The sequence below is a fragment of the Chrysochloris asiatica genome, unplaced genomic scaffold, assembly GCF_000296735.1.
Source record: "Chrysochloris asiatica unplaced genomic scaffold, ChrAsi1.0 scaffold00026, whole genome shotgun sequence".
Taxonomy (NCBI): domain Eukaryota; kingdom Metazoa; phylum Chordata; class Mammalia; order Afrosoricida; family Chrysochloridae; genus Chrysochloris; species Chrysochloris asiatica.
The window spans coordinates 1,844,383-1,855,283 of NW_006408544.1; the positions used below are offsets into that span (position 1 = coordinate 1,844,383).

General features: G+C 40.1%; 1 protein-coding gene across 1 annotated transcript in view; it reads left to right on the top strand.

Moving 5' to 3' along the window:
• Positions 1-546: 546 nt before the first annotated feature.
• YBX1 (Y box binding protein 1) overlaps positions 547-10,901 on the top strand; it is a 90,026-nt gene continuing 79,671 nt past the window's right edge. Inside the window, 2 exon segments of the mRNA XM_006878292.1 lie at positions 547-835; positions 837-858. Coding sequence (XP_006878354.1) covers positions 701-835; positions 837-858 — 157 coding nt within the window. The 5' untranslated portion in view covers positions 547-700.

The window sequence follows — 10,901 nt, forward strand, 5'->3', positions numbered from 1 at the left end:
GCAAGCTCAAGTCTGGCGCCTTAGACCACTCAACCATTGTGAACAGTCATCCCTAATTTCACCTAGCTTTAAGAGTAAAATGCAGGAAAAAATGCCTAGCTTGCTCAACTAAATCCTGACTTGTGGTGAGGGCGAGAAGACGCGAAAACGTAAAAAATACATTCCTTGGATGGCTTGTATAAAGGATCCCGGTCCGGTCCGGTCCGGTGGAGTATATTGTCGTCCCCAGCCCTAATATGTAGAGCAGGGTGATCTGAGATCCCTCGTTGTCCCTCCGAGGTGACTGCTTCGACAAGAGCAGACGCCCCTCTAAATCGTATGTTTAAGGTTTGTTCCACAACGCAGCCAGGTAGACCACCCCACACCAACACCCAGTACTCTAGGGTTCCCGCGCTGATTCTAGTTCCGGTCTGCCTGGCATTGGTGGAGGCAGGAACGTTAGTCTAAAAACCAATGAAACTGAAAGAATGATAGAGTATTAGCCAATAAAAGCAAGATTGACAACAATGCTGACCAGTGAATGGCTGCTACAGAGGGGCTATCACAGGGCTTATCCCGCCCCTCTCGCCATTCTCCAGCGGGAGCGGAGAGCAGGCCTCAGAGATCTCTGAGTCACCCCACCGCCGCAGCTGGCCGAATTAACGTCACACCCCAGGAGGAACCGCAGCTGCTATAGTTGCCCCTCGTCACCATCACAACCATGAGCAGTGAGGCCGAGACCCAGCAGCCTCCCGCCGCTCCCCCGACCGTCCCCGTCCTCAGCGCTGCCGACACCAAGCCCAGCGCCACAGGCAGCGATGACCCGGACGGCCTCACATCAGCGGCGCCTGCTGAAAATAGGGGACAGGAAGTTCATCGGTGAGGGCCAAACCAGGTCGAGGGTAGGACCGAGGGGAAGCCTGGCAGCGGAACTGTTACCCGAAGCCCCTCCTCCCGCCCCCACCCGCGCATTCCACGGGAGCGGGCCCGCGTGCCCAGCCGGCGCGCCCGGCTTCCCACGCCCCTGGCGGACTCTGCGCGCTGCACCCGCGCTCACCTGCACCCACCGTTTCTAGTTACCTGCACACAGAAGGCCCGAGTATGCCGGCACATATGTCCATCATTCTCTTTCCAGAGAGTCTGGCCAGATTAATATCCATTCGAGTATGTAAGTTACATATTAAACCAGGCTTCAAACCAGGTCCTTCTGTTCGACCCCCTGCTGAAAATTTGCGTTTTGCACACCAGATGTACTGCGTCAGAATCTACCCTTTAAACAAGATTTCCAGGTGATTCTTAAGCATACACAGCGTAGCCCAGGACCAGGCAACTTTTCATTCTGTTGCACATAGGGACACCATGAATTGGAGTGCAATAGCAGCTAACAGTGATGGATTATTACAGCTGTGTTAGAATTATTTCCTCAAAGAGCAAAACATTTTACCCTGGTAATTTTAATGCCTTGTTGTTCAGTGCCATCCAGTCAATTCCAACTCATAGCGACCCTGTATAGGATTTCCAAGGAGTGGCTAGTGGGTTTGAGTTGCGAACCTTTCAGTTAACAATCCAATGCTCATCCTACAACGCCACATTAGAACTCCTCTTTTTCATTTTTTTTTATCATATTGCCTAAAAGGTGCTAAATAATGGCATCTTGTTAGTTGCTGTCAAGTCAGCTCTGATACCTGACAGGTATAACAATTAAAACTTGGCTTGTCCTGTTCCATCTTCATGATTATATCTTTCATTGCATTGTTATGGCTGTTGTGCTCAGTCCATCTCATTAATAACTTCCATGTTGTCCTCAGTCCTCTACTTTCATTAAACATGCCCTTTTCTAGTGATTGGTCTTTCCTCATATGTCTGAAGTATTCTTGTCAAAGTCTTGGCCATCCTCATGTCCAAGGAACATTGGTTGTATTTCTTCCTAGACTGGTTTGTTCATTCTTCTGGCAGTCCATAGGATATTCCATATTCTTTGCCAACACCACAATTAAAATGTGTGAATTCTTTTGTCTTCCTCTTTCTTTATCCAGTTTCCACATATTGAAAAGACCATAGCTTTGTTGGTCATCAAGTGGACCACTCTTTGCTTTAAGTTTTAGACTTTAAAGAGATCTTTTGCAGCAGATTTGCCCAGTGTAATATATCATTTAATTTCCTAATTGCCACTTTCATAGGCATCGATTGTTTATCCAACTACAATGAAATCCTTGACAACTTCAGTTTCTCTATATCATGTAGTTTATTGGATTAGTTGTGATGGGTTTTGTATTCTTCTGTTCATGTATAATTAATTCATAGGCTTTAGTCTTAACCATCATGCTCCAAATCCTCTACTTTCAGCAGGCAAAGCTGTTTCATCTGCATATTACAGGTTGTTAATAAATCTTCCTGTAATCCTCAGACTGTATTCTTTAGACAGAACAGTATCTCAGATTATTTACGCCACATACAGGTTGACTAAATTAAGTAAAAGGGTACAGCACCCTTCCATAACTTTTTCTTGTAGTTTTGAACCAGCAGTGCCTCCTTGTTCTGTTCAAGTCTTTTGATCCAGGTATAAGTTTCACATGAGCACAATTAAGTGTTCTAGAATTCCCATTCTTTTAATGCTATCTGTAATTTGTTATGATCTATACAGTCAAATGTCTTTAGCCAGTAAAACACAGAATAAACATCTTTCTGGTATTCTGTGTTTTCAGCCAAGACACATTGGACACCTACAATATCCCTCTTCCACATCCCTCTTTCTGAATCCAGCTTGACAGTTCATTGATGTACGACTGTTGTCATTTTTTAATTATCTTGAACAAAATTTTGCTAGGGTATAATATTCATTGTATTGTTTGGTAATTTCTGCATTTCATTTTGATCACCCTTTGGAATGGACACAGATAGGGATCTCTTCCAGTCAGTTGGCCAGATACCTGTCTTCAAAATTTGTCATAGACAAATAAGTACTTTCAACATTACATCATTTGTTGATGCATCTCAATTGTTGTTGTTGTTAGGTGCCATCAAGTCGGTACCGTACCGACCCATAGTGACCTTATGCACAGCAGAACAAAACACTGCATAATCCTGGGTTCCTGTGTTTTTCACAAATGCATTCAGTGCAGCTTGAACTTCTTCCTTACTACTAGCAGTTCTTGATTATATGATAGTTTCTGAAATGTCTGTCAACCAATTCTTTTTGGTACAGTGAACTGTATTCCTTTCATCATCTTTTGATGCTTTTTGTATTGTTCAACTTTTTGCCTATAGAATTATTTAGAAATGCTACTTGAGACTTGAATTGTGTCTTCACATTTTCATCTCGAGAAATGTAAATCATGTTCTTCCCTTTTGGTTTTCTAACTCCAGGTATTTGTACATTCTATAATAATACTGTGCCCTGTCTTCTCAAGCCACTTTCTAAAATCTTGTATCCAGCTCTTTTGCTTCATTTCTTTTGTTCACTTCAGCTACTCTTGTTTTAGAGCTAGTTTCAGAGTCTTTTCTGACATCCATTTTGTTCTTTCTTTCCAGTGTTGGTGCTGTGTCAGAAGATGCACCCCCTAAATTGGAAGGCACTCAGAATATGACTGGGAAAGAGCTGCCTAAAATGAAAATTGACCCTACTGATGTGGTTGATCCTCCAGGATATCCATTAATAATCGGAACATGGAATGTACAAAGTATGAATGGAGAAAAATTGGAAGTCGTCAAAAATGAAATGGAACACATCAATGTGGATATTCTAGGAATCAGTGAGCTGGGATGGGCTGGCACTGGCCATTTTCAATCTGGCAGTCATATGATCTACTACTCTGGGTATGACACATTGAAGAAGAATGGTGTTGCATTCATCATCAAAAAGAACGTTTCAAGGTCTATCCTGAATTACAAAGCTGTCAGTGATAGATTAATATCCATACGCTTACAAGGAAAACCAGTTAATACAACTATTATTCAAATTTATGCACCAACCGCTAATGCCAAAGATGAGGAAATTGAAGATTTCTACCAACTGTTGCAGTCTGAAATTGACCAAACATACAAGAAAGATGCATTGATGATTACTGGTGATTGGAATGCAAAAGTTGGAGAAAAAGAAGACCAGCCAGTAGCTGGAAAATTTGGCCTTGGTGGTAGAAACGAAGCCGGAGATCGCATGGTAGAATTCTGCAAGGCCAATGATTTATTTATTGGAAATACTTTTTTTCAACAACATAAGCGACGATTATATACATGGATGTCACCAGATGGACTACACAGGGATCAAATTGCCTACGTCATTGGAAAGAGACGATGGAAATGTTTAATGTCATCAGTCAAGACAAGGCCAGGAGCCATCTGCGGAACAGAGCATCGATTGCTCATATGCAAGTTTGGCTTAATGCTAAAAAAAAACAGATCAAATCCACAAGGACCAAAATTTGGCCCTGAACGCATCCCTCCTGAATTGACACCATCTCAAAACTAGATTTGGTTCTCTGCACACTAACGACTGAAGAAAAGTTATGGGAATACGTCAAGGACATCATCATTTGTGAAGAAAATGAAAGGTCATTTAAAAGACAAGAAAGAAGAAAAAGAACATAGAACTTTTAAAATAGTAGTGTGTAGCTTTTAGTGGAAATCCAGGGTAGGGGTCAGGGAAATGAGGCAAAAAAGAGGACACAAGGTTCAAAGGACGTTGAGCATCTGGAACTAGGAATGAGAAAATTAAAGACTAACTAGATAGGGGTTAAACAACACAGATATGACCATACTGAATTGTATGTGTCAAAATTGTTGAAATGACTAATGTTTTGTTACGTAGATACATACCAGAATAAAATATTTAAATCTTTAGGTTTAATTTATTCATCTATGTAATGTAGGATATCTGACTAATTGAATTATTCATTGGTATGTTGTGTTGCAAAAAAGTTGGATTATGTATCTGGAGGAATTTATTATCCTTTTCTCTCCACCCCAAATTATTTCATTTTATTATGAAAAAGCTTCTGAAGTAAGACAGCATAAGAAGGATGCCGCATGGTTAATAATAGTTCACGTTTGAGTTTGCCATTTAAATCTATAAAGATTTTATCTTTTTATTATAGTTAATTGAGGATTTATCCAATTCATCAAACTCATGAAAGGTAGTCAAAAATAATCGTTCAATGGGATGTGCATCCTGTATAGTGACTTGAATATGAATACTTTTTTTTTATGTTCACAGCACTAAAAAAGCGGAAATCATTTTAAAGTTTTTGGATAAGCAAAAAATTTAGGCCTGAGGGAGTCAAATGGAACAGAGGTCACAAGCTAAATCTCAGACCTAGTAGCTAAATATCTTCTCAGATTGTTTTGTTTGACTTTTATAAACTCTGAAAAGAATTTGATTTCTAACAAGTCTAAGGGATACATTTTTTTTAATCACCAGATAATATTTTATATCTGAAATTAAACTAGCATTAGTATTGTACTTTTATATAAATGAAATTCAGCCACTCGTAAGTATTATTACCACTTTCAGATGAAAGCATAGCTTTTACTTAGCAGTCGATCAGGCTTAGTTTTCATGTGTAGCTACTTCCCTCCCTATCTAGTACATGCATTTGAGCTTATAACCTATGGTATAGAAAGTGTATAAGAAACCGAGCTAAGGAACAGAGGTTTAGTTCTCTACAATAATACTTAATCATGGCTGTCAGGCTTAGGCTCCCTATGTTACGAGTCGGGCTGCTAACGTAGAGGTTCCACGGGAGAAAGATAAGACTTTCTGCTCCTGTAAAGATTTACAGCCTCGGAAACCCTATACAGGATCACTATGAGACGGAACTGACTCCACAGCACACCACCACCACCATGGTATGTGTATGTCTGTGGGTCTGCCCTTGTTGAGATTCCATGTAAGTATAATTGACTTCAACGATGGTGGTAGAATAGAATGGTGTTTATCACTTAGAAATACCAGCGAGTGCCTGGGTTGTATAACTGCTAACAAAAAAAGTTGGAAGTTTTAAGTCCACCCAGAGGCATCTCAGAAGAGATGCATGGTAATCTGAAACACTAGCCATAAAAAACTATGGAGTATGGTTCTACTCTGACAAACACATTGGTAGTGGTGTGCTATGAAGTTGGTTCTGACTCAGCTACCCTGGATAGGAGCAGAAAGCCTCATCTTGCTCCTGAAGAACGACTGGTAGTTTTGAACTGCTGACCTTGAGGTTAGCAGCCCGACTCGTAACCACTACGGTACCAGAGCTCCTTGACACAAATTGGGGAACCATAAGTCAGAAACTATTCAACGACAACTAGTAATACATGCCAACCACTGTCTGTAAATGCTTTAAATGAATCACTGCCTTTAATTCTCAAAACTTGAAGTATATTGTTGTTAAGTATTGTTGAGTCAGTTCCAACTTACAGTGACTCTGTACATGGTTTCCGGGACTTTAAATCTTTGCAGAGCAGAAAGTCTCAATCTTTCTCCTGCAGAGCAGCTGGTAGATTCAAACTGCTGACCTTGTGTGGTTCACAGTCCAGTGCTTATATGGAGCCATGACACTCCCCTCTTGAAGTATAGGTAATGTTACTCTGAGATGGGTGAATTACACTATATTTAAAATAGATCCCAGTCATCTTAACATTTGATTATCCACGTGTGAGGTGTCATCAGCAATGATATCCCTTGTTCCACGTCCTCATCTGAATTGGGCTTGAATCTATAGCAGTTCCCTGTTAATGTACGGATGCAGCCATTTTGAAAACATCTTTAGCAAAATTTTGTTTGCATGTGGTATCAATGACACTGTCTGATGATTTCCGCATTCTGGTAGGTCACCTCTCTTTGGAATGGGCACAAATATGGACCTCATCCATTCAGTTGGCCAGGTAACTGTCTTCCAAATTTCTTGGCATAGATGAGTGAGTGCCTCCAGTGCTGCATCAATTTGTTGAAAAATTTTAATTTGTATTCCATCAATTCTTAGAGCCGTGTCTTCAGTGCACGTTGGACTTCTTCCTTCAGTACAATTGCCTCTTGATCGTATGCCATTTCTTGAAATGGTTGAACATCGTCCATTTCTTTTTGATACAGTGACTGTGTATTCCTACCATTATATATATATACTTTCTGCATCATTCAATATTTTGCCCCTAGAATTCTTCAGTATTGCAAATTGAGGCTTGAAATTTTTCTTTAGTTCTTTCAGATTGAGAAATGCATGTTCTTCTCTTTTGGTTTTCTAACTGAAGGTCTTTGCAAATTTCATTATAATTCTTAACCTTGTCTTCTTGAGCTGCTCTTTGAATTTTTAACTTCTTCATTTCTTCCATTTACTTTAGCATCTCTCTGCTGCAGAGCAGGTTTTGAAGTCTCTTCTGATATCCATTTTGTTTTTCTTCTTTCCTGCCTTCTTAATGACCTTTTGCTTTTTTCTCGTATGATATTCTTGATGTCAGCTCACAACTCTTCTTGCCTTCAGTTTTTAGTGTCCAATGCATCAAATCTGTTGTTCAGATGATCTCTAAATTCAGGTGGGATGTATTCAAGATCATATTTGAACTCTTATGGACTTGTTTTCATTTTCTTCAGCTTCAGCTTGAATTTGCAGATGAGCAATTGATGGTCTGTTCCACAGTCTGCACCTGGTTTTGTTTGGGCTTTTCCACCATCTCCTTCCACAGATGTAGTCAATTTGATTTCTGTGTATTCCATCTGGTGAGCTCCGTGTGGTATGGTCATCTTTTATGTTGTTCAAAAAAGGTATTTGAAATGAAGTCATTAGTCTTGCAAAATTCTGTCATGCAATCTTCAGCATCATTTCTATCACCAAGGCCATATTTTCCCATTACTGATCCTTCCTTTGTTTCTAACCTTTGCATTCCAATCGCCAGTAATTATCAATACATCTTGATTGCATGTTTGATCAATTTGAGACTGAAGAAGTTGTTAGAATTCTTCAATTTCATCCTCACTGGCTTTAGTGGGTGGTATGTAAATTTGAATAGTGGTATTAACTGGTCTTCCTTGTAGGCGTATGGATATTATCCTATCACAGACAGCATTGTATTTCATGGCTGATCTGGATATGTTCTTTTTGACAATGAATGTGATGCCATTCCTCTTCAATTTGTCATTCCCAGCATAGTAAACCATGTGATTATCAGGTTCAAAGTGGCCAATTCCAGTCCATTTTGGCTCACTAGTGCCTGCACATAGATGTTTATGTGTTCCATTTCATTTTTGTCAGTTTTTCTAGATTCATACTTTGTACATTCCATGTTCTAATTATTAATGGATGTTTACAGCTGTTTCTCTTCATTTTGAGTTGTGACCCATCAGCAAATGAAGATCCTGAGGGCTTTACTCCATTCGTGTCATCATGGTCAACTCTACTTTGAAGAGGCAACTCTTCCCCAATCGCATTTTGAGTGCCTTCCAACATGAGGGGCTCATCTTCCGGCACTAAACTGAATATTCTGGTGCTTTTCATCGTGTTTCAATATTCAGTAATCTGGTGCTGACACTGTTGCACTGCTACACATAAGGTTTTCAGTGACTAAATATTTGGAAATCTGTCTCTCCTTCTTCCTAGTCTGTCATTGTCTGGAAGCTTAGCTGAAGCCTGTCCCCCATGGGTGACCCTGCTGGTATTTAAAATACCCAGGGCATAGCTTCCAGAATCATAGCAACACACAAGCACCACAATATGACAAGCTGACAGACGAGTGGTGGACATGCATATGAGGTTACTGACAATACAATGGCTTGGGTCTGGTGCACTTTAGTCCCCAAACTGACATCTTTGTTCTTGAACACTTGAAGAGGTCTCTTGCAGCAGAGTTGCCTAATGCAATACATCGTTTGAGTTCTTGACTGCTGCTTCCATGAGCATTGATTGTAGATCCAAGCAAAATGAAGTCTTTCCATTTTTTGTTATCGATGTTTATGCTTTTCATTTCATTTTTGACCACTTCCAATTTTCCTAGATTCATACTCCATACATTCCATGTTACAATTATTAATCAAGGTTTGCAGCTGTTTCTCCTCATTTTGAGTTTGCCCCATCAGTAAATGAAGGTCTCAAGAGCTTTACTTCTTTCACATCAACTCTACTTTGGGGCACTTCTCTTCCTTAAGAAGCCCTGGTATGGCACTGTGCTTTAATGCGCTGGACCGCATTATATGTGTGTGTGTGTATATACAAGGTCACTATGAGTTGGATCCAACTCAAAGGCACTTAACACCAAACAACAACAGCTCTTCCCTAGTCTTAATTTGAGTGCCTTCACCCAACCCGAGAGGTTCATCTTCTGGCACTATATCTGACAATAATCTGGGGCTATTCATAATGTTTCATTTTCTGATGCTATATCTGGCAATGTTTTGCTGCGATTCATAAGGTTTTCAGTGGCTAAACATTGAGAAGTCATCTCCTCCTTCCCAGTCTGTCTTCATCTGGAAACTCATCTGAAACCTGTCCACCAAGGGTGACCCTGCTGATATTTTAAATTCTGATGGCATAGCTACCAGCATCACAGCAACATGCAGGTCACCACAGTATGACAGATCATCAGTGAAAACAAGACCAGGAGCAGACTGGAATAAACCATCAATTACTCATATGCAAATTCAAACTGAAGCTGAAGAAAATGAAAACAAGTCCATGAGAGCCAAAAAATGACCTTGAACATATCCCACCTGAATTTAGAGATCATCTGAAGAACAGATTTGATACATTAAACACAAAATACCAAAAACTACAAGAATTGTGAGATGACATCAAGAAGATCATACATGAAGAAAGCAAAAAGTCATTAAGAAGACAAGAAAGAAGGAAATAGTCAAAATGGATATCAGAAGAGACTCTGAAACTTGCTATCCAGCATAGAGATGCTAAAACAAATGAAAGAAATGAGGAGGTACAAGAGCTGAACAGAAAATTTCAAAGATCAGCTCGAGAAGACAGGGTCAAATATTACAACGAAATGTGCAAAGATCTGGAGTCAGAAAACCTAAAGGAAAGAACACACTCAGCCTTTCTCAGTCTGGGGGAACTGTAGAAAAAATTCAATCCTCAGCTTTCCTTATTGAAGGATTCTCTGGGAAAATTATTGAATGATGCAGAAAGCATCAAAAGAAGATGGAAGAAATACACAGAGTCACTGTACTAAAAGGAAATGGTTGATATTCAACCATTTCAAGAGGCAGCATATGATCAAGAGCCAATGACACTGAAGGAAGAAGTCCAAGTTGCATTGAAGTCACTGGAAAAGAACAACACACCGTGAATTGATGGAATACAAATTGAAATCTTTAAAGAACATGAGGTGGCACTGGAGGCACTCACTCGTCTATGCTAAGAAATCTGGAAAACAACTATCTGGCCAACTGATTGGAAGAGATCCATATTTGTGTCCATTCCAAAGAGAGGTGACCCAATGGAATGAGGAAATCATTGGACAATCTCTGATATCCCATGCAAGTAAAGTTTTAATAAAGGTAATACAGAAACGGCTGCAAGCATACACTGACAGAGAACTTCCAGAGGTTCAAACCAGATTCAGAAGAGGACGTGGAAAAGGGATATCATTGCTGATGTCAGATGGATCTTGACTGAAAGCAGAGAATACCAGAAAGATGTTTACCTGTGCTTTATTGACTACACAAGCCTTTTGATTGTGTGGATCACAAGCTATAGGCAACATTGCGAAGTATGAGTATTCCTGAACACTCAAATTGTGCGATGAGGAATCTGTACCTGGACCAAGAAAGAGTTGTTCGAACAGAATATGGGAACACTGAATGGTTTAAAGTTAAAAAAGGTGTGCACACAGAGTAGACAGAGATGGGCAACTTGGACATTGGATACCCAAATGGGAGGGGAGGGACCACAAAGGCAAGAAGTAACTGGCTTACAAGCTTTCAAGAGGGAACCTAG